The sequence below is a fragment of the Bidens hawaiensis genome, unplaced genomic scaffold (genome assembly GCF_021521415.1).
Source record: "Bidens hawaiensis isolate Kalapana, Puna unplaced genomic scaffold, B.hawaiensis_p1.1 tig00035531_1, whole genome shotgun sequence".
NCBI classification, from domain to species: Eukaryota; Viridiplantae; Streptophyta; class Magnoliopsida; order Asterales; family Asteraceae; genus Bidens; species Bidens hawaiensis.
The window spans coordinates 48,184-73,326 of NW_027496188.1; the positions used below are offsets into that span (position 1 = coordinate 48,184).

At 35.2% G+C, this 25,143-nt stretch overlaps 1 protein-coding gene across 1 annotated transcript; it reads right to left on the reverse strand.

Annotated features, from left to right (window-relative positions):
- Window positions 1-12,343: 12,343 nt before the first annotated feature.
- LOC143587487 (uncharacterized) lies at window positions 12,344-13,739 on the reverse strand. The gene has a single exon (XM_077068766.1). It carries the CDS (start codon window positions 13,737-13,739, stop codon window positions 12,375-12,377), a length of 1,365 nt encoding a protein of 454 aa, XP_076924881.1. The 3' UTR covers window positions 12,344-12,374.
- Between the last annotated feature and the right edge of the window lie 11,404 nt (window positions 13,740-25,143).

Sequence of the window (25,143 nt, forward strand, 5' to 3'; positions counted from 1 at the left end):
TTATTTCTATGATTTTCCTATGTAATCAAATATCTTTCCATGCTAATATCTGCATATTAGCTTCGTTATTGATCGATTCATTCGTTTTAGGCTTAACCGGTGGCTATCCAATTGTGTTCTTTCCGGGGCTGTTTGAGATTTTTGCTCCTTCATCTTCCTAGGTATGTCATATGTATCATGCTTTAGTATCGTGAGCAATGAAGCTCATTTGGTTAGTCAATTGTCGATAGATTGAAAACTAAGATTTCGGTTGTCTAGTTTGTTGATTGTTGCGTTTAGCGCGTTGTTTGAGTGGATTAACAACCAATTCAGAGTTTGTAGCCTCGGTATGTTATACGGGCTGTGAAAAACTTAATGTTTATGTTAATGGGGCTGAATTGGTTGTCGATTGCTCAAACGAGTCGGTACAACGCAAATTCGCGTTTAATTGGTAGTTTATGCGTTGTACAAACAAATTGCTGACCATTCAACTCGTGTAGTGTCGTGTAGACTTGTTGGCTGTAATTATACTAAATTTGGTCCACACGGGGCTGAGTTGGTTGCTAAGTGCATAAACCACTCGTTAATGCGCGTATTCGATACAATTAACAACTTTCGGGTGTGGTTTGGAAATCCTTTGTCCCTGGAATTAACTAAGCGTGGTTTTGGTAAATACAAGGCCTCGGAGGCTGATGTAATTGGAATTGGTATTGTTGAGGCTTTAGGTCGATCAAATCATGTTAGAACGCCTCATAGGATAAGCGAGTCAGTACGGTTTTGTTAGTAATCATTATGTGTAATCTGACAAACGTTTGATTTGTGGGAGTACTTCAGGGTTCTCTAGCCCATTGCTATTTGTGTGCCTCGTGTCAGGTGAGTTCATAATGCCCCTTTTAACTCTTTTTACGATTTGGGCTAGCATACACACTCTATTACCAATATTACTCGATTTTACTCGTTAAAACTATTTGGATGGCATTTCATAGCCTTATTATTATTTGTACATTTATGGAACTAGGTGTGGATTGCATTCTATGCCTTAGGATGTTTTGGAGTCGTTTTGGTCATAAATTCCTTAATGGTTATATATGTTGTTTATGGTTTAGGCTCGAGGATGTTATTAGGCCTAGTATTAATTGAATACGAGTAGACCTACTTAATTTAGTTCATATTTTGGACGAACTTATATGCATATTACTCTATAGCCTACAATTATTAATGTTATTTAGTTCTTTATGACTAAGATATACGTGAGTAGGCCTACTGATGTGTGTGTGCATGGTGATTATGACCGGGTCAAATATATTACTCGGGTTCTTAAATCCCGGGACGGGTTCTTAAATCCCGTGGTGGGGAGGCCCGTGTTGTATAATCATCATTAAGACGGGTCAAATGTATTACTCGGGTTCTTAAATCCCGAGAATATATTACTCGGGTTCTTAAATCTCGTGGTGGGGAGGCCGTCATTGCTAAACTGTGACCGGGTCAAATATATTACTCGGGTTCTTAAATCCCGTGATATATTACTCGGGTTCTTAAATCCTAGGGCGTTTTCTTAAATCCCGTGTTGTGGAGGCTTGTGTCACGTGCTTAGGTCTTACCGCGTTCGGGCCAAATATGTTGCTCGGGTTCTTAATGGGGAGGCCTGTACGCGTGTTCGACCGTGAATATATTATTTGGTGATTAATTATTTATTTATTTATTCATTTGCCTATTATGACCTATACTGTTTTATACCTATAACCTTTGGAATGATTTATGAATTTTGTTTACTAAAACTTGAACTCACTCAGTTCAAGCTGACTTTGTGTGTATGTTAGTTTGATTTTCAGGTTGAGGACTAGAGATTATCGCTTGTACGTGCTTGATACTACTCGGACGGTTAAAGGCATTCCTAGTCGAGAACTTCCAAATAAAAAGAATATTTTATTTTATTTTTGGTTTTGGGCACATGTCCCCGTTTTGGGGTTTTTAATACTTAACATTTTCCGCTGCTTATTACTCTAAACTTAATTTAATGAAATGAACTGTTTAGTTTTAAACTTTTGAGAATTTTGGATATGATTACCAACTTTAGGAATCCCGGGTTTTCAGGGTCTTACATTTGCACATGACCATAGTTATATAAACACTCTATGTAGTGTTAGACATAGCTACTTGGGGCATATTGTGGGCGGAAAAGGGGCCACAGTGGTTGATTGTGAGTGGGAAATGGATGCACGCAGCACGAATGAACAGTCAATGCTTCATTGTAGGTTAGCATAATTACATCATTTACATACATACTTATAAATATACCTACAAGTGATGACTTGTGATTACGCGTAACTGTTTTCTTGAAACTCGTGAAACTCACCAACTTTTGTAGTTGACCCGTTTTAAACTGCTTTTCAGGTATACCAAATTGGAATAACTTGGTGACGTGCTACGTTTACAAAGTGTGGTTGATGGTGTGTGAATAGAAGCAAATGTAATAGTAAGATATATATAATATAAAAGGTCGGTTGTAATTGTACCACCTAGTGTGTAATCAAAGGTAGAACGATGTAATATAATGTAAAGTAGTTGTATGTCTCTTTATAAACAATATGGTTGATACCAGAGGTGTCTGTTACATTCCTGTTTTACGCTTTCGCATTTGCTAGTCGGGGTGCGACATTAAATTTCTTGATTGAAGTGTTTTTCGGATCATTCGAAAATCTGTGTTATTTTATATTTTCTTTTATTTCTTACGATTCCATATGGTTTGTTTCTTTTCCTTAATTTTGTTTGTATTTAATTTCTGGATGAAATTTTCAAAAGTTGTGAATATTGTGACATTCGTCGAAATCTGTTTCTGAAACCCGACCCGTTCTTGATCTTTAATGAGATTGGTCTTTTATTTGTCAATTCATTTATTAATATTATGCGTTGCTTTTACAAATCCCGTGATCATTTCTATACAATTTTATTTTTCATCACCCTTGTTGTATTGCATGCACCTTTAAAACATCCTTAATCATGATTATTTATTCATGTACTTTTCACATGCAAATCACTAGAATTGTTGTTGTTGTTGTCGTCGTCGTTGTTGTCAGTGTCGTCGTCGTTGTTGTTGTTATTGTTGTTGTATTTAACTAATAAAAAACAGTTAATGTTTTAATTAATACAATTTATTGAAATGGTTAAAACGCTTTGAAAACCCCTTAAACCATTTTAATTTTTGTTTTTAATTACATCAAACATGATTAAATTTAGTAAATTTTATAAACATACCAACTCTACAATTAAATTATAAAAAAAGACTAATCCTCCATCATTTTCACACCTCAATACATTATTTTCTTAAACTTGAGAGCATTTACGATTTCATGTATTTTATAGCTTTTGTTTTGATTTTACCTTGAATATTCATACATGTTCATAAGTTATTCTTCATGATCATGGCTTTTATAATAAAAATTTTATATTTGGGTTTTAAAAATCATAATAATCATGGATATCCAAAATAAACACTTTAACTTAAATATTTTTTTTATAGGTTTAGACCATGCATTATAATTTATCATTTCTTAGGATGCATGGGTATAAGAGAAGCACATACTTATACCATTTCTAGCATGATGCTATCAGAAGTATTGTTGAGAGACTGTTTGATTCATAAAATGTTTGTCAATGTATTGCAATGTTTAAAGAGTATTAGAATTTGAAGTATCTTGAATTAATTCTTATAAAAATTATAATCTCTTTAGTTTATAACAAATTTGTTAAGGAGACCTAAATTCCAAGCGAATGAGGAATTCGATTGGTACACGGCAAAACTGATGATGAACCCTGATCATGTTTCATTATTGTCAATACTGTATATATGAACAAAGTTAATGAATACTTGTTGATTTGGGCAAACTAGAAACATATTCTCAAGACATATCAATAACGATTATGCGCTTTGGTTTGTTTGGTAGTACCAAAGACAAATATCATCTGATAATCGGAACCAAGACCAAGATAATCTGCGTTTGAATTTGCTACTTCTTCAATTGACGGCTATAGAAGAAAAGTGTGGTTTTATTTGCGATCGAGCCTTTTTTATGAATTCCTTGGGGGTTTGAAGATTTCATCATGCAAGTGATTAAATGTTAAAATCGTGTGACTGGGATTCAATTGCCTTGGTCCTGAGTTTAAAAATATTTTTAGCAATATGGGTCTGGGAGAATTGCTTAGAACGAATTACAATTGAAATTCCTTTATTAACTTATTAAACATGTTTTTAAACTTACTTAATTTCAATATTTTCAATTCTAGTTTCAGGAAATATTATGAATGAAACGGGGCCTGAGAATTTCTATTTGTGAACAAGTCACATCAAACCTGACGCTAAAGGGGATGATTTTCTATTTGGACTAAGGCTATGCGTATGGGACGACTTTTGACATGTGACGCTCAGTCAGCATAGAAGGAATTTTTGATTTATGGGTGTAATCGTTTTGTTGCCAGGTGACGCACAGTCATCTTTTTTTTTATTTTCTTTTTATAATCAAATTAAACAAATAAAACTAATTAAATTAAATAATAGAAAAATACACTAAAATTACAAAAAGAAATACCTAAAAAAATACATAACAAAAAAAAACATAAAACTAAAGACCATAATATTCGCGCATTTTTTTGTACTCGTCGTTCTTTCAATAATGCGGCCTCTTCGTTAAATCCGTTTGTGACGACGAACTCGTAGTCTCGTCCCATTTGCCGCAATTCATATAGACTAGCAAGTCATTCGTTGGTTTGATTGGTTTGTTGGAAGGTAGTGCTACGTTCCACAGTATGGGTTTTGAAACGACCAAACATCTCGTTTAGATGTTCGATTTCTTCGTTGGTCCCCCACATCGGCTCGTGATGACGACAAACCCTCCACATTTTTCGTATTCTTTTTTCTTCCTCTTCGGCGGTGTCGATCCAACTCTTGTACGTCGTCGTCGTCTAAATTAACCATGTCATCCTCGTCAACGAGGTTGTAGTTACGACCACCAGAAGGTGTTGCGGGTGTGCTCGGATTTGTCAAAGACAAGGTCTTCTACTTTTTTGTAGTTCGAGGTGATGGGCCGGATCATCAAGCGACCGGAACGGTGCGTGCCCCTTTCCATTTCGGGCAAACCCGAAGTTTCTCCCAAGAACTTAAATGCTTAAACGGCTTTCCTTGCCGCCCTTCCGGTTATCCTTGAGTTCGAAAGTCATTTAACACTCGAGATTGGATGTTGGTATCGTTTTGCCTGCTATGACAACCGGGTCCACTCAATTGGTTGTATATCCCGGCATATTTTTGGCAATCTTGATTGATGACCTTCCAATGAGCTTGAACCGCTTCTTTACCCTAATATTCTTCCGGTTTGCCCGTTAGGTCGATCCAAGCTTTGAATATTTTCATCCAAAATATACCGACGGCTTGAAAGTTTGCTACAATTAAAATTATATTCACAATTAATATTAGTTTTAGATAAATACTTAATAAAGTTAAATAATACTTAATGTTAATAACTTACCAACGTCGGGATCCTCCAAAATGGCGATCCAAGCTTTTGTGAGAGCTAGTTACTCATCCTTCGTCCATGGCTTGTATTGCTCACGTAGCGCCGCCGGCTCCCCCGGTTGCTTCTTTTTGTGTTTACGGGCCGCCTTTTGGGTTGAACCGGAGGCTCATGTAGGTCCGGCACCGGCTCTGGTTGACTAGAGCCAAACATCGGCATGGGGTTTTGGGGGTTGAGGAAGTTGGCGTACATGTTTAAGTTCAGGTAGGGAAAAGAAAATTGATAGTTTAGGTTCGGTTGGTTTCCAGTGTTGGGGAACCATGGAAAGTTTACGTTCGATTGATTCGGTTGGTTTTGTGAAGCATGGAATTGCCCGAAAGTAAGGAATGGATGGGCCTGGTTGTTTCTAGGATTCATTTTTGTAGCTTTTTTTGGAGAATAGATTTATTTTTGTATGAAATGTTGATGTTGTTGGAGATGAAATTGGAGAAGAAGACCAGATATGTGTGTGTGTGTGTGTATTAAATTTATGACCGTTTCAACGTTAAAAAATTAAAATAATAATATTCTTCACCATTGTCCAGCGACAAAAACACCTCGCCCCTTTTATCGTCGGGGGAGGGGGGTTGTTCCACCTCAAAATCGCCCCTCATCACCCCATTTCCTACACTCACCCTAACATGGCACATGGTTTAACCCCACATCAACAACATAATGTTGCATATGTTTTATCCTGTTTCTTTCAGGAAAAGGAAAAATCTAATCTTCTAATTCTAAAAATAAGAACAATTTGAATAATTGTTTGCTAGTAGCTTTCAGAATTTAAGGAAGCAAGGTTTTGTGCAGTCTTGGTAGGAAACTCCTTGGACCAACCTCTTTATTATTCAATTATCAAACTTGTAATTCAACCGTTATCGATATCAATGAGATTTTAAAATCCATTTTTATATAATAAACATTTAAAACTATTAATATTTTCTTTATTTTTTATTATCTAAATTAGCTAATTAAAAAAATCATTTAAAAAATTCAAAGAAAAATCATAACTCAATATAATTAAAAAAACTAAAATATTTCCGCCCATCTTTCTTGTTCAAAAAAAAACATATGTTGAGGAAAAAATACACCATGACGAAGATAAGCAAAAAAACACAATGATAAATAAAAATATACATAATAGATCGCAAAATATAACACAATGCCGAGCCAAATATAACCCAATGTTGAGTAATATAACACAATATCAAGGAGACAAGATGTCAAGGAAAAAAAACAAACTCAATTACGAAAATAAATTTAAAAAAAACACAATGATAAATAAAATGACACAATGATCTTTTTTCTTTAACATTGTGTTATTTTTTTCTTTCTTTTTTTCGAACGAGGAAGACGGGGGAAACATTTTAGTTTTTTTTTACATTTTTTTGTTTTTTGACTTATATTTTGAGCTATCATTTCTTTTATTAATTTGTTTGAAAAGTTTTTTGTGTGATCATAAATTCTTCTAATCCTTCCCATTTTTGTCACACTTTGTAAAATAATTTGGCTTATCTTATATATGGTTTTTTTTCCTTAAAACTTTATAAAAATACAAATCCCAACATAATATAAAACTATACCGATTTCCATGTTTATAACATTAATATTTAAAAAAAAATCATAACAAATACACTTATTATTAAAATTTAGCATCCATACTCTTTCTCTTCCACTTCCAAAATATTAGTTGTGTCTATATCTTATGTTACAAGGTTAGGGCATCCCTAACGGGACAGTTTGCCCAGTTTTAGGATGCTTGGGTGATGGTTTCTTCATATACCTATCTAGGTTGGAACGATGGGGTGCGGTCACACCCATGTTTTCCAGTACATATATGATTTGCTTTTAGGGTCCGTAAAATTTGAAGCCAACACCTTTTTAAAACGTCCAACTTAGTTGAAGCATTTAGGTACCAGCGCCCACTTTGAATTATGTCAACATATCCCAAATGTATATGAGTTCAAAAGTTTGTCATGTTCCTTTGAGGTACCTTTTAGGTGCTTGGTTTCTGATGTAACGATCGTTTTTTCCGCTTTTGCAGTGATTGAATATTTTACACTTTATGAATACCACAAAACCTGGACATTGTGGTCCACATTTCTTGGTATTTTGAGCTGAGCTAATCGTAGGAGCGATAAGGTTAACCCCTCTTCCTCGAGAAAAAAAAGGAGGGGGGGGGGGGGCTTTTTGACGGTTGCGGATTTATTCAAGCTTTTACCCTTTTTAACAACCAGTTTGGGTTGGGTCTCAGATACGGTGTCGGATTGGGCCATTGTAACATCCACGCAGTTAGACTACACGTATGGAACACACCATGCAGACACGAGATTTCACGCTTGGTTCGTTGCCAGGCAAGGCCAGACCATGCCACCACATAGCCTATATAAAACTAAGTGCAGAGAAATAAGGATTCAAAAAAGCGATATTTACATATTCATATCTATCTTGATCGAATATATATAATATTACTTATATCTTTTGAGGGTATATAAGAGAACAAAAAAAAAATTAAACCAAGAAAACATGCAGACCCACAAATTTTGATAGCCAGGTTCAACCCATCTTAAATACTTCCTTTATTACTTAAAAATACCAAAGTCACTTTCAGATAATATCTTTTACTTAAAAAAAATTATAAAGTTTCAAGCCTAGAAAAAAAAAATTTGATAGCAGGGTGAAACCCATCTTCATCACTCTCTATTTTTGTATTACTTTAAAAACAAAAAAAAATTAAAAAGAAAAAAAAAACTAACTTGAATTTATATAAAACAACAAACAAAATTGATGATGAAGGGATACCAGCAGCCTTAGGATTGAGTAGCTGTTCCCAACCTTAAAAAATGGCATTGCTTCACTCAATATTTAATCTTATATTTTCCAGTTATTAATCAGCCTCAAATAGACGGGCTGGTAGATTGTTCAAAACCGACTTTATCAAAGCTATGCGCCCAAAAGCGACTTATCGAAGTTATGTGCCTCTGCCACCGCAATAAATCTTGTCTTTAGACGCCATCCCACCATGAATCCTAGATTATACATAACCGAAAATTAATAAAACTACTAGAAAGAATTAATTATACATAACAATTTATATTGTTAAATATTTGAGCATAAAAACACTTGTAATCACAATTACAAGCGTACTTGCAACACACCTAAACATAAAAATCACAGTTATAAATAATAAAATTAGGCATAAGTCAATATTCATGGGCGATGCACATGATGCGATGAAGAAATCGCATAATGTGCGATGTTGTCTGATGCGCTATAGGTTACTTCTACTTTATGCGTAGAGTACTTGTACAGATAGAGTTAAAAGACTTATTTTGTTTGCACATCAAATATAGTTGTTGGTACATAGATTTTCTTTTTTTAGTCTCTTATTTGGTATTTGTTGATAAAAACGCATCGGAGCACATCACGCATTTTAAACCAAGGTAACAACAGATATAAAGTATATAAAATCATTATATCCGTCTATCCTTTCGCTTGTTAGTTATGTAAATTAGGTATAAAATCAGAAACAGAAAATATGTATAAAACCATAAACAGGTGATTTAAACAGCATCTAAAATCATAATCCTATAATCATTGCATCAAACAATATATAAACATCAGGTGATTCAAACTTGCATATATACACACACACGCACATACACACACACATACGCACAACATGTGTGTATGTGTATGTGTGTGTATGGTAGAAAAATACCTGCACTTAAACAGAAAGTTGCAATGGTGGCAATCATTCATTTGGTCACCAAGCTTCTTCAGCATCTCTTCCTCACTGCAAAAGCACTTACAAAGTTACCCTCCAAATTCTAAACGTTAAACGATAATATAAATTCATTTTTATATTGCAATGCATGAAAATAATTAGACTCACTGGTAATTTGATGGCATGGCATCCTTCAAAATCTGTTCGTCGCTTCAGAATACTCGACAGGTTCTCTAATATCGCTAATGTAGAATGTTCAGTGAAATTCCTGTTATGTAAACACTTTATTCATTAATTTAATAAGGGATAATACCGAGAAAAAAAAAGGAGCTATAAAAGAAATAAGTCAAACAGGTTGAAATTCGGCCTACGGATATGTATTATGTGCATATAACATTTTAATCATTTATTCAAAACTGCAACGATACAAGCTATGTAATTTTTAAATTAGTATATAATTAAAAAGTTAGGTTGTTGTTTTGCTATTTCTATTGCATGTATTTAATATAACTGTAAACCTTGATCTCTCAATGCTGCTAACAATACCCTTTTCTTCAACATACGTAACCATACGATTCATTATTTCCTTCAAAAATAAAAATAAAATAATCCACCCTAAAAAGATCAACGAGATCGAAAAATAGCCTAACCTAGCCCTAAAGAAGCTTAAAACATTTATAAAACCCCTTAAAATAGTATTTTTTATGTTATAAGCCTTGCTTATTTTGGGGTCTTGCTGTTCAAGCGCCTTGAGCCAAAAATAAGCTTTTTTAATACACGAGCCTGGGCTCGACATCGTTTATCAAGCTCGAGCTGGCTCGCAAGCCTATTACTTATATAATTTTTATTCAATATATATCATGTAATAATAATTATTATGTATAAAATTATGATAAAAATAACTAAATGATATACATTAGATTATGTGTAAATAATATATACAAAATATATATAAATGTAAACAAATACACTAATGAATAATAAACAAATCAAGCTGAACTCATACTTAATAAACAGAATTTTACATCCCTAAAAAGGGCAAAACAAAACTTTGGATAAATGCAAATCGCATAACAAGCCAAAATCATCATCATCATCATCATCATCATCATCATCATCGTACTCAGTATATCCCACCAATAGCAATGCTATGGTAGGGTCTGAGGAGGGTAAGATGTAGACAGCCTTACCTCTATCCCATAGGGATAGAGAGGCTGCTTCCGGTGAGACCCCCGGCTCGATAGTAGTTTTGAATCAAGCCTTGGACATAAGACACATAACACTCAATCATCGGGACACCGGCTGATTGGTGCATGTGCCCTTGTCTTTCGGCTATCAACGCCACCACATGATGCCTGATTAACCTTCCGCCACTCTTAACGTTATTTTCACGTGATTAGTAAAATAACGTCAAAATTAGTGAAATTTTACTTTTGCCCACCCAAGGGTTCACACATATATACATTATATGTGCGCACCGCAAGTAGGGCGTATAACAAGCCAAAATCATTAACAGAAATATCTCATAAGTAGCTAAAAGATGATAATGAAAAGTTTTTATGATTCTTAAAATGTGTAGTAACAGAAATATTTCATGTGCACACAGGAATCTCCTCCATGAAACTAAAACAAAAAAGATAAAAAGCAAAAACGATATCCTTAATTCCCAGAGCATGTAAGGGTCAAGATCTCAAGGATTCTTCAGGTTGGCCATGCAGATAGCTTAAGATAATTACTGTCTAACGCAGGGGCGGACATAGATACTAAGCAGGGGTAACATCCGCTACCCCTCAAATTTCCGTCGGTAGTGCAAAATATTTTTTATTTAGTCGGTTATCGTATTTCGCTACTCCTGAAAAAATATAGCATTACCCCTATTTGTTTAAAGCTCAACCAAACTAAAAGCTAAAACCAATTAAAACCCGATTAAAGTTTAAAGTCCAACCAAATTAAAGCCCATACCAAATAAAATCATTGTTCGTTGTTCCCTTACGCTTGGACGCTTGGACTAGACCAGACTTTAACAAAAGAAAGTTTCATTCAGCTATTGTCTACCCACGTTGCTTCCACCCCATGCTGCCCTCCTCTAGAAACCAGGCCTCCACGTTGTAGCCGAGTCGCCGACGACCGGTGTTCCCTCAGTCCCTCTTCCACAGTAGTGTTCAGTTTAGGTATTCTTCCATTTTTATCTAAAATTGTAATTGTTAATTTGTTTATACAAATTGTTAATTTGGATTCCTTTATTGGCAATTGAATATTTGAATGATTGATTATGGTTTATTGGATATTTGGACAACGTAAAACAGACTTTATTAGGGATTTAGGGTTTAAATGTTGTTTTTTCTAAAAGTTAGGGAATCTGGAAGATGAAACGATAACGTCTTATTAGCAATATTTTTAAACGGAAAATTCCAATAAAATGATGATATATGTCTAACAACAAGTTAAAAAAAGTTATTATATGAAATATGGTAAAAATTCGGTTATTGTATGAAATACGGTAAGAAAAAAATTCCATTTACATTGTATGAAATACGATAAAAAAAATTTTTAAACGTTACCCCTAAGATTTCCGTCTAGATCCGCCACTAGTCTAACGTAAAGATTTAAACATCTTATGCATGCATACATACATATATTAAGTTTAGTTGGATACTTTAATCATGTATACAGTATACTGTCAGATACCTAAGCTAATTGTCTAATGTCAAGATTTAAACATATTACACACAAACACACACACACACACACACACACACACATACGTATATATATAAGTTTAGTTGAATACTTTAATCATATATAGTGTATACTGTCAGATACATAATCAAGAATGGTCTAATGCAAGAAATTTAATGCAAACAAAAAATGTCAACTTATGCTATTTTACAAAATAATAATAATAATAATAATAATAATAATAATAATAATAAATAAACAAATAAATAATAAAAAAATTATAAAAAAAACTTATCAAAAATTAAGTCACCGCTTCTAAAATGTTATGGATTACTAACACTGCTACTAGATTTAACAACTAATAAATGACAACCAAATAAATTATGCATCATGTATACATATAACACAAGCACCTGATCTAAGCCCCCGCTCATCTGCATGCCACATAGTTACACAGCCACAGGGATATCAACTCTTTTACTATATGATACATCCGTTTGTGGGACACGCACGCCCGATGCAGCTTTCCTTATTTCAAATGCTTCTTTGGCCATCCCAGCTTTTATAAGACGCGACACCAACGAATTCACGGTAAAAGAATCAGGAACACAACCAACTATTATCATCTTGTCAAAAAGACTTATTGCTTCCAACATTCGCCCTTTCATACAATGCCCGATTATTAAAATAGTAAACGTTATCTTATCAAGTTTGCATCTTTTTTCCTCCATTTCTTTTACAATAATATTCGCCTTGTCCACATCACCAGCTTTACAAAAACCATCAATCACAGGGTTGTAAACAAACGCTTTACAAATTATATCATCTCGTTTCCCCAACTGTCTTAAAACATCACGCGCCTCGTTTAATCTATTTTCGTTACATAAACCATGAATTAAAATGTTAAACGTGTATATGTTCGGATGCAAATTTCTTCTACCCATCTCATCCCAAATCTTTAACGCTTCGTGCATGTTTCCCGCTCGACAATAACCATCAATAATTGATGTGAGCGTGATAACATCCGGAGTACAATTAAAACTAACCATTTTCTCATATATGTTTACCAACGAACCCATATTCCCTGTCTTCGCAAAACCATCGATTATGACGTTAAATGTAATGGTGTTGGGTTTAATTCCATGACCCATCATGGAATTAAACAAGACTAACACATCATCCATTTTACCAAGCTTGCAGTACCCTGATATAACTGAAGTAAACGTTACAACGTCTGGTGAACGCACTTTGTTTAGTAGCGCGTGCGCTTTATCGACATTATTAGTCTTGCACAAACCCGAGATGACTATGTTAAAAGTATAAGAATCAGAATGATATAACTTAGATCCTAAAATAACGTTTTCAAACATATCAACCGCTTCATCCACTTGATTATTCTTCACTAACAAGCTCAAAAGTTTGTTAACCACAAAACAACTAATGACCCCCTTCTTTTCTACACTATTTTTCGCATGATTTATAATCAACTCTTTTGCCACTTCAAATCTACCGGCATTCACAAATGATGCAATCACAAACCCTAAAAGCTGACTATCTGGAATCAACCCGTCAGCGGTCATCAAATCAAGTACTGATTCTGCTAAGTCAAGAGCACCGGTTCGACAAAACGACCTTAACAAAAGCCCATACGTTTCAACAGAGTGAACAAGATTCAACATATTTTTAGTATACCGAAAAAACCCGAGAGCCAATCTGGGGTTATTCAATTTTGTATCCATATGGTGAACAACATAAAAAGCAGTTTCGGGATTTAAATTCTTGCCAAAGTAATCGAAAACATGAGGTTTTTTCATTGGGGCATTTCGTCGAACATGTAGTGTGCATACGACTTTAACGAACCAGAGAGAGACTGACATGAGTGTTTCGATCTGGGTATTGGGTTTTGGGAATGAAGAGTACCTGGGGAATGATTGGAAATTGGAAATGGTGATTGGGGGATGGTTGAACAACGTTAATCGCATTGTTGTTGATGTGATATGTCAAAGGGGCATTGGATTAGACATCGCCGATGAGAAAGGGTTAATAGAGTTGTGATTGTGGCCGTGAAAGACTGCATCGGATGGTTTGGTCTGCTGTGTAGTGTGCAGGTCGGCCGACCATCGGAAATGGAAGAGTGGGATTGGGCTGCTGTGGCCCAAATTGTATTTTTTGTTAATTATTATTTGTGTTCATTTACGTTTGTTCGTACATGTTCGTTTATCTTTGTTCAGTTATGTAAGTTTAGATTTTAAACAAACAAACACAAATGTCCATTTTTAAATAAACGAACATGAACATAAATATTTGTTCGATTAAGTGTCCGTGTTCTTTTAAAGTTAAATGAATGAACACGAACATGCCCTTGTTCGTGTTCATTCGATTCGTTTACAGGCTTTCATTATTCACATTGATGAATACGTCGGTCTCAATCTCTAGGCTCTGCCGATTTTATTTGTGTTTGTTTGTGTTCGTGAACCGTTCATGAACACATTAATTTCCTTAATGAACGAACACGAACATAAAATCTCATTCGGTAAGTGTTCGTGAACCGTTCATGAACACATTATTTACTTAACGAACGAACATGAACAAGGCCTTGTTCGTGTTCGTTCGGTTCGTTTACAGCCCTAATTATTGGGCAAAACTCCTGATTCAGGACACAACTTGGAACCGGTTCATACCCCGGAAACAAACTAGCTTTCAGTTCCTAAGAAAAATAGTACCCGGAAAACCCGATAAAAACCCGGTCAAATACCCGACCATACACGGAACCGGTTCATACCTGACCCGGTTCTTGACTTTTGTTGACCATAACAAGTTCCTACCTAGTTCCGGTTTCTAAAAATACCTTATATGTACACCTATAGTTTAGGGTAGGGGTGCTTGAACTTTGAATCATTGAATGTTTGATTATCAAAAACAATATATGTTTGATTAAGATTGTTAGTAAGTTATAATCAGGTTAATTATTTATAAGAGTATAGCAAGAACAAATCTCTCCAATTTTATTTTATTTTATATTTTTTTTGGGAGCAGAGTAGTGAAAGAATGAAAAGAACGAAATAATAATATAGTAAACCTTGAAATTTTATTATTATGTATGACATGCTGACTTGTTAGTTAGAAGAAGTTTATGCGGAAATTGTCACCCATTTTAACTTTTCTTTCATGTGCACACTAAAAACAAAGGACAATCCCGGTGCACAAGACTTCCTCATACATGGAGCTCAGGGTGAGGTTGTTTTTATGACCGGAACTCATGACATAATAGAAACCTTACCATTGATTTAAAATTCGTCTCTATATGTAAATTTTAGTAAACAGATTAAAACCCATGCGTTCATTTAGGATTTCTTAATGACTTGTTCATTTTCAATTAAACTCTTGTATAAAGTTTAAATCACAATAATATCAAGGTTTCATTTTTCTTCTTCAAGTTTGATGGAAACTGAAAATTGGAACTGGGAGGCTAGGTACGAAAACAGAGAACTGGAATTGGGCTGGCATAGCCCAAGCATATTTTGTAGGGCTGGAACTTCGCTTAAAATGGAAACTCCGCCTACACCAATATTCTTAATTTAGGGGTGTCTACATAGGCGAAGTTTACTTAGGGCCCGGGGTGGCCCCGACCCTCCTGTTTTTTACGCAGCACTGTAAATTTACCCGTTTTAGTTTGAAATTTTTTATACGTAGTTTAAATGTAGCCGTTTTCTGTCGAAATTCTGAGCCCAGCCCCCCGCATTTGTGAAATTTTGTATACATTTTGAGTCCGCTTAGTCCAAGTTTCGCCACTGGATGTCTATTTTTACAGTAAGATTCAACCGGTTGTGAGACAAACTACGGCCTTGGGAGAAACCAAAACAAATCATGTGGGTTGGTCACTTGGTTGTTCCGGACCACCTATAAGTGATCCCGTTTGCCAGTTAAGACTGGCTCTTTATACGTATTATACTTGCTTTATTTGTATAGGTGAAAAGATGTTTATTTTTATTAAAGTTCAATGGATTGTATTTTTTTTGTTTTCTTAATGACTCAACAGGTTTGGCTTACTTCGGGTTCCAAACTGAAGCGTAAACCCTGATTTTTCGAAAGTAATCTTAAAAGTTAAAACCTAACTGGTTTATTCTTAACCACCGCCTAAGCTGACTGTTAGCTTGGTTTGGATGAATTAAGTTTCAACCTTTTGTGAGCATACTTAATTGTCACAAAATACTTAGACTACGATTGTTGGTAGCTTACAATTGTATTAAGATCTACTGAATCTGACGCGTATTATATTTATATAAGTGTGTATAGCAAACCAAATTTATTTTATGTTGTGTGTTTAATCTATAAACTTTATGATGGCCTTGAAATTGTCACCAATCATCATTTTAATCTTCAAGTCATTTTTTCTCATGTGGGCACTTTAATAACGAAACTAAAATACTACTTGCATGTCTTTGTATAAGGAATTCATTATCTTTAATTGCAACTATGTTCTTGTGAGCGTATATGTTATACGCTTTGTGTTTGAGAACACATATACGTCGTATATGTTAAACGGTATGCAACTTACACGCCGTATAACATACGCGTCGTGTATGTGTAGTGTATATATAGTTTGTTTATTTCTTGTATGTGTAATCTTTCATTATGATATAATAAAATTTTCTTCCCTACTTCATTTCTTCTTTTCTTCCTGCATCATCGTTTCCAATGATTACATGGTATCAAAGTAAGGTTCTTAGTCCTGCTTTTTGTCTCAATCGGTTTCTCTCCTTTTGCCGGTTTTATCATCTTCATCTAATCATTTTCTTTGATCATTCTTTTGTTTTGTTCGGGATTTGATTGTTCTTTGATCAATTTTGTTCTTTTTATTCTATCCTTTTATGAGATTTCATCTCTTTTCTTTCTATTTTCATCTTTCCAGAAGTATCAACCGTTCAATCTTCACCATATGTTCGCAATATGTCATATTCTTGTTGATCAGCTTATCAAAGTATCAAATCATTTCATCTTCTTTCTCACTCAAAATCTTGTCAAAATGCTCATTTTCCACTTATACACCGTGTATGTATACGGTGTATAACTCTTTCCCATAGAACTCTTTCTTCGTATAAGTTCTTTTGACTTATGCACCGCATAAGTCGTTTCCTTATACGTCATATGAGGTTATACGGCGCATAAGTTGTCTTTTTCATATAAGCTTGTTCTTCTTTCTATGCGTTTGTTTCGTTTTGCTGTGTTTTTCAATGGTAGCTTCAAACAATTTTATTGTTCCAAATATGTCCGTTGATTCCTCAAACCCTCTTTACCCTCACCCTTCGGATCATCCCGGTATGATTCTCGTTTCGAAATTTTTCGATGGTGCTGGATTTGGAGCTTGGAAGAAAGCAATGACGATTGCTGTATCAGCTAAAAACAAGTTTGGTTTCGTCAACAACACTTTAACCATGCCGAATAACGAGAAAGAGTTGGCAATTTGGCAGCGTTGTAATGACATAGTGATTTCATGGATTCTTAACACTCTCAATCGTTCAGTGATAGTGCTTTGTATGCTGAAACTGCTCAGATTCTTTGAAATGAGCTTAATTCTCGTTGTGGTCAGGCAAATGGTGCAAAGTGTTATCAGTCGCAAAAGAACCTTTGCCAAATCACTCAGGATAGCAGTGATATTGCTACCTAATTTACCAAGATAAAGTCAAATTGGGATGAGCTAAATGCTACTAATGCTATTCCCTCTTGTACATGTGGAGCTGCATATTTGTTTGCTAAGAGAGAGGAAAATCAGAGGCTGATTTAATTTCTTGTCAGTCTTAATCCTGGGTATGACACAATCAGAAGCAACATTTTGATGATGCAACCTCTTCCTTCTATCAATCGTGCTTATGGTATTCTCATGCAAGATGAGAAGCAAAAGGAAATTCACACCACCATTGATTTCACTGTATATTCTGCATCTATGAATGCAAGCAGTGAAGGAACATAGGAAAATAGGAGAACTTTGGTATGCACTCATTGTAAGAGAAATAGGCATTCAGTCAACAAATGCTATAAGCTGATTGGTTTTCTCAAAGATTTCAAGTTCACTAAAGGAAAGAAGTTTGCCAACTCTGCTGAAGATCAAGGAAAAAGTGGTCAAAATCAGTTTGAAAAGCAGCCAGGAATAACTCAGCAACAATATCATGATTTGATGGCTTTATTGCAGCAAACTAAATTTCAACCTGGTACTTCAACCACATATGCTACTAATAGTGCCACAACCATCAATCAGGATTCTTTCCTAGGTATAATGTCTTGTAATTCTTCAAAACATTTGTCACAACCCCCGGACCTATACCCCGGGAGGGGAGCCACGAACATCGAGTGGTGGTATTGGTGTTTATTAAAATAATTTACAGCAAATTATATCATCAGGATCGTAGTTAGGAAAAATGATCAGAGTTTATAAAAACACCATGATTTTATTTCATAAACTGGGAATAAAACCCATTGTTTTATACAAACATAAGTTTTAAAGGGATAAACCGTAATTTACAAAACACATTTCTTTATTATGGTGACAGGACACTTATTTAAGTTGGAAGTCCGCAGGCATCATTCTCTTGCCTCTAACAAGTCACCTGAAACATGTTTAAAAATATTAGATCAGCAGGAAATACTGGTGAGTACTCATTTGTAAATGACACATTTTACAGGTACCATATTAAGATGTTTCTACATCTGTCTGCTTACAAATTACCGAAAGGTACTCGTCACTCGACCGTATCTGTGACTGTGATCATATTACTTATTGGCTAACACTTGTCCAATAATCGTAGGGTTGTCGAGTCAGCCCTAGCAAGGCCACATGGCAGGCAACGTGTCACTTTTACGTAACTATCATGTCGCGTAGCGTGGAGGACAAAACTTTTTCCGGATAACTTATAACTTATAAGGATTCGCGTAGCACGAAGAGACTTGACTGCTCAGTTTTCACTCCTTCGTGTAGCGTGAAAGAGCTAGTTTCAAAAACACTAAGGCGGCTCTCAAACGGATCGCGGCGAAGTGCGGAGTGCACCATCAAAGTGCCACATTGCGCCCATCGCACTTCACCCGAGCCCATGCCCGTGCGCGTCTGGTGTTTCGCACCCTCCGCTAGGACCACTGAGTGTGTCTTGTCATACAAGCATATTTTCATATAAGCTATCTTTCTTATAAAGAGCTTACAGGTTTTGTAATCTAGCGATGTGGGACAAGAACTCACTTTCTTATTTTTACAAATGTGGAAGCATTCCATTTTCCTTCCTCCACCAATGTGGGATGAAACTTATTAGTTTTATTTTCTTCATTTTTCCTTTTGCTTGTTTTATGATTTGTTATAGCATTATTCCAAATGAATCATTGACATTGGTCCTAATGATCATATGTGTCATGATCAAAATTTGTTTTCAAGCGTTTTTTTCTCAAAAATCTAATTTTCATCACTCTTCCTAATGGCACATCTGTCATAATCCATCAATATAGGATTCTTCCTTTGACCGATAATATTTCCATGTTAAATGTTCTTTTAGTACCACATTTAGAAATAATCTTCTTTATGTGTCAAGGTTATGTTCTGATACTGATGGTATTGTTCTTTTCTCTAAAAATACATGTGTTTTGCAGGCCCCTTCTCTGAAGAGCCTACAAGTTCTTGGTAATATGCTGAATGGACTTTACCTCCTTGTCAATTCTTTTGTTTCAAATAATGTTTGTAACTCTGTTGTAAGTTGTGAAATTTGGCACAACAGACTTGGTCATTTACCAAGCTACAAACTAAAACAATTACCTTTCATTTCTAATGCTTCTTCGAATTCTGTTGAGCATTGTGATATTTGTCCTAAGGCACGACAACATAAACTGTCATTTCCTAATAGTACCGCATAAACTAGTAAATCTTTTGAGTTAACCATATTGATGTTTAAGAGCCTTATCACACAGCTACTTGCAATGGTTTTAGATAACTTTTAACCATGGTGGATGATTACAGTAGAACCACATAGACACATTTGCTTTCAACTAAAAGCAATGCTTTTCCCATACTTCAATCTTTTATTGAAATGGTTAGCAATCAGTTTGACACTAATGTGAAATTTATCAGATCCGATAATGCTTTTAAACTAGGATCTAGATCTATTCAACGTGCTTATTTGTTGAGTAAAGGCATTGTTCAGCAGACCACTTGTGTAGCTGTCCTTCAACAAAACAACATTGTTGAAAGAAAACATAAACATTTGCTTGAAACCTCAAGAGCTCTTATGTTTCAATCTAAGCTCCTAGTTCAGTTTCGAGGTGACTGTGTTTTGACTGCAACACATTTAATCAATCGGTTTCCTACCAAAATTCTTAACAATATGACATGCCATGAGGTTTTAACAGTAAAGGCTCCATCGTCTGATCTTATGAAGACTTTTGGTTGTCTTGCTTATGCTTCCACATTGTCTCATGGAAGAGATAAATTCAAGCCAAGGGTTGTGCCTTGTGTTTTTCTAGGATATCCTCTTGGTAAAAAGGCATACAAATTGTATGATCTTGACATTAACAAAGTTTTCATCTCAAGAGACGTTGTTTTCTTTGAAGCTTTATTTCCTTCGATAACTAAATCCAAAAGAAGCTTCATTTTTCCATTTATCGACCTCATCAATCAATTATTTAATGATTCTATACCTACTACTCATGTTCACGTTCCTGATCTTCCATCTTCCGTTCCTATTCCTAATCCACTTCCTAATGATCCTACCGAACCTGTTCGAAGATCTTCAAGAACTTCTGTTCCGTCCTCATACTTAAATATGACTATGCTTGTAATACTCTGAATCTTCTCATCATTGTTTCCATATGACGGGTGGATTGTAGCACCACCCTTAAGTGTAGTATTTCTCGTTAAAACGTGTGTGTTTATGTTTAATTCACGAATTTGGATTACTACACTTTGTCGTGCGTTTGTAGGTACAAGGGCTAAAAATGGCGATTCAAGTAAGCTATGATGAAGAGAAGAAAAGAACTCGAGAATTGGTGATGGAAGTCAACAAGTCAAAGAAGAAACAAGGAGGTAGGGTTCCAGCGTAGCGGCCTAGCGTAAACAGATTGAGGCTGGCGTAGTGGCTTTCAAAGCCACGTAAGCTACGGTGGCCACTGTAGCTTACGGTTGACCCTGACGCAGAAATTGTAACTGCCATTTAAGGCCGTTTTGGAATGACTTTTGGGTATTTTTTTTCATTGTTTTTTATTAGAGACACTGGGGGGAGGCGATTTGGAAGAGTTATAACTCAATTTTGAGTTGTTTAAACATTGGAGACTTGTTTTTGATTCATATGCACATTGTAATCGAAGGGATGATGACCCGAATCATGCTCGGCTAATTTCCTTTGTGTTTTTCCTCGGATTGTAAGGTTTCATTTGTTTGTTGATCGAATGTTTATGCAATTGTTGAGATGGTAATTTAGTATTATTGATTTCATAATTATGATGTCTATGTATTGATTGATAAGTTGTTAGTTTGTTTAATTCGTGTTCTAAACCGTCAGTTCTTGGTGCTATAGGCAATCGGGATTAATCGGTTGGAATTCGGGGTTGGATAATCTAATTGATTTTTGAGTGATAACCTTGCAATTGTAATCCAAGTACTTAGTCCTCAATTATCACAATCATTTGCATATTCATGAATTATGTTCCATAGTTCGTCTCATATTGAACGTTTACATTAACATTCATTGAAACCTGAAACCGAGGGAAAGCATACTCTCGTCTTTGATTAAAAAACAGTGTTAAGTGTTTTAGTTAATTTTCGTTAATCAAACAAAACAATCAAAACTTTGAAATTTCATTTTATGCATTTAGTTTAAATTTAGTTAATTTATAAAATTACTTGGTAACACATACTCCACAAACTCTTTGTGTTCGACACCCATTTACCACTATCTAATTAGTTGTAATTGGTTTATTTTTGCGCGAGTCTTCGACCTCGTGTCACCATACTGTCACTAATTCATGCTCCTCTGCTATCTCTTGTTCTCTTTCTCATCTTCTTTCTTCCAGTCAGTCTCTCACTCAAGCGATTTCTGTTTTACATTAGCCTAATTCGTATAAGGAGGCTGTTGGTATTCCTGAATGGTAAGATTTTCATGAAAGCTAAATTTCAGGCTCTTGAAAATACTAATACTTGGGTTGTTGTTGATCATTCCCTTGGAAAGAAGGCTATTAAATGAAAATGGGTGTTTAAAGTTAAACACAAAGCAGATGGGACGGTTGAGCATTGTAAAAAAAGATTGGTGGTGAGAGGCGATACTCAAAAGAGGGGATTGATTATAATGAAACTTTTTCTCCTGTTATCAAGATGACCAATATTCGAAGCCTTGTAGCCATCGCTACAAAAAGAAGTTCGCCTCTTTTCTAGCTTGATGTTAATAATGCTTTTCTTCATGGGGATTTAGATGAATATGCCCCCACCACCTGGTATGCCGATTCCTAATAATCAAGTGCTTAATTTAAAACAGGCTTCTTGACAATGGTATGGCAAATTGTCTTTCGCATTAAGGTCAAGAGGGTATATCGATCTCAGAATGATCATTCTTTGTTTTCAAAGACTATGGGATCCTCAGTAGTGTATGCCGTGGTATATGTCGATGACATATTAGTTACTGGGGACAATTTGGAAGATTTGGGAAGTCTTAATTATTTTTTTGGGTACTGAAGTTCTTTACACTCCAAAAGGTGTTATCATGTGTCAGCACAAGTTTGTAAAGGGAATGCTTTCTGAATTTGATACTTCCAATCTTTCTGTCGCCAACACACCACTGCCTCATCATTCACAACTTAAAGCTCATGATGGACTTGTTTTTATGACACTTTACAATACGGGAAGCTTGTTGGTAAACTTAATTACCTTACTCACACAATACCTGATATTGCTTTTGCTGCTCAATTTCTAAGCCAATTCATGCAAGATCCAAGGGTGTCTCATTGGAAGGCAGCGCCTCATACTTTCTCATATGTCAAAGGCAATTTATCTCAAGGATTATTCTTCAACAATAATCCTTCCTTTGATCTGCAAGCTTTCTGTGATTCAGACCGGACAGCTTGTCCTAATACTCGTCGATCGGTTAGTGGTTTTTATGTTCCCTTGGGGGCTCTCCGATTTCTTGGAATTCTAAGAAGCAGCCTATTGTTTCTTTGAGTTCGGCTGAAGCCGAGTACCGATCTCTTCAACGAGTGACGGCCGAACTTTTCTGGTTGACAAGAATTCTCTCAGAATTCCATGTTCCTAACATTACTCCTGTCACACTAAAATGTGATAGTCAAGCTGCAATCTATACTGCAAAGAATCATGTCTTTCATGAGCGGACTGAGCACACATTGAAATAGATTGTCATTTTGTTCGCGAGAGGTTACTGGAGTGCCTAGTAACTTTGGTACATACGCACATGAATGATCAGCTTGCTGACATTTTTACTAAGAACTTACTAGGGCCTCATTTTCACTCGCTTTTATGCAAGTTGGGGTTTTCTAAACCTCCAACTTGATGGGGGTGTGAGCGTATATGTTATGCGCTTTGTGTTTAAGAACACATATGCAGCACGCTGCATATGTTATACGGCATGTAACTTACACCCCGTATAACATACGCACATTGTATGTGTGGTTTATATATTTAGTTTGTTTCTTTTATGTGTAATTTTTTATTATGAGATAATAAAATATTCTTTCCTACTTTATTTCTTCTTTTCTTTGTGTGTTATCGTTTCCAACAATTACACTTGTAAAGTTAAAATCCCAGCAGCATGATGGTTTCATCTTTCTCCATCCGCCTACCATCGATAGAAACATATATTTTGCTATTGTGGAGATTCTATGCACATTTACATATTATGGATAATAACAAATCCCACATATATTTTTTCTTAATTGTTTCTTCGTTTTGCCAAACTGGATCTCACACGACGTAAGAGATTTAGGTTCATTGATGAATGATGATGAGTTCCCCAATCAATACTATAAAGATTTGATAATTAAACAATTTGTATTTGTGAAACATTCGTTGGAAAACGGAAATTCTTTTGCTGGAGTGAAATAAGATGGATGACATTTGTATATTAATTTTTAGTTTTTTGCCGTAGAGTTTCTTTAAAAAACCTCATCATGGCTTCGTTTTCAAAGAACATATAGTAATATTAGTTGTTGTTGTAGTTGCTTTCGTTGTTGCTGCTGTACCTATAATTATAATAATCATAATAAACATATAAGCACAAGGTGCTCATAGAAACAATAATATTTAAAAAGAAAATGAACAACCAGAAAGAAACCTGAACATACAGGCAAATAAAACAAGTAACCAAGTACAAAAACTTATCATAAAGGAAAATCAATAAAGTTAAAGTTGCTATCATTTTTCCCATTCAAGCTTGGTCTCTTGCAACGATGTTTCACCCACAAGAAGGAAGCGAACTTGATGTCGTTGACTATTTTAGACATTTGAAAAGGCACATTATTGCAACTTTTACTATATTTTTAGGAACCTTTACAATCACATAAGCATGGGTGCATTAGTAATGGGAATACAACCATATTACAACACATCACGAGCGATAATGGGAGGTGAAGGTCATGCCTTCCCCGATTCTTTATTCAATACCCTTCTGAAAGCAAATGATGTGTATTAAAAAGAAAAAAAGCACTCTAATCCATACCCAAACCACCTGTATTATTACACATATCCAAATGAGTTATAGGTGATAAAAATGATTGTCAATGTGACAACGTGATCAACGCCCTTTCAAGTAACCACTACACAAAGCATTATAACAAGTGAATCATAACTACACACATAAGTTCAAATGGTGCAAGTTGTGACAACAGATAAAACACATAATTTGGCATTGTCATATGAAACTAGACAATCACCCGAAACTGCTTCATAACACTAATCGTTCATCATCAAAACTGATTTGGGTTTCATGATAGAATAATTTATTTTCATGTTTATATATGACTTATGTTTGATTAAGACATGAAAATATGAGTATACGCACATCATTTTTTTGGGCGCACACGCTCACTTTTCTACATGTGCGTCTAGAACGACTGATAAGATTCTTAGAAAAATACGAGACAAAACAAACCTTAAATTAAGACATAACATACATAATGCACAAGGTTATGTGGGTGCACATTTAAGTACTTACATCGAGTTTAATAAAGAACTATATGAAAAAATAA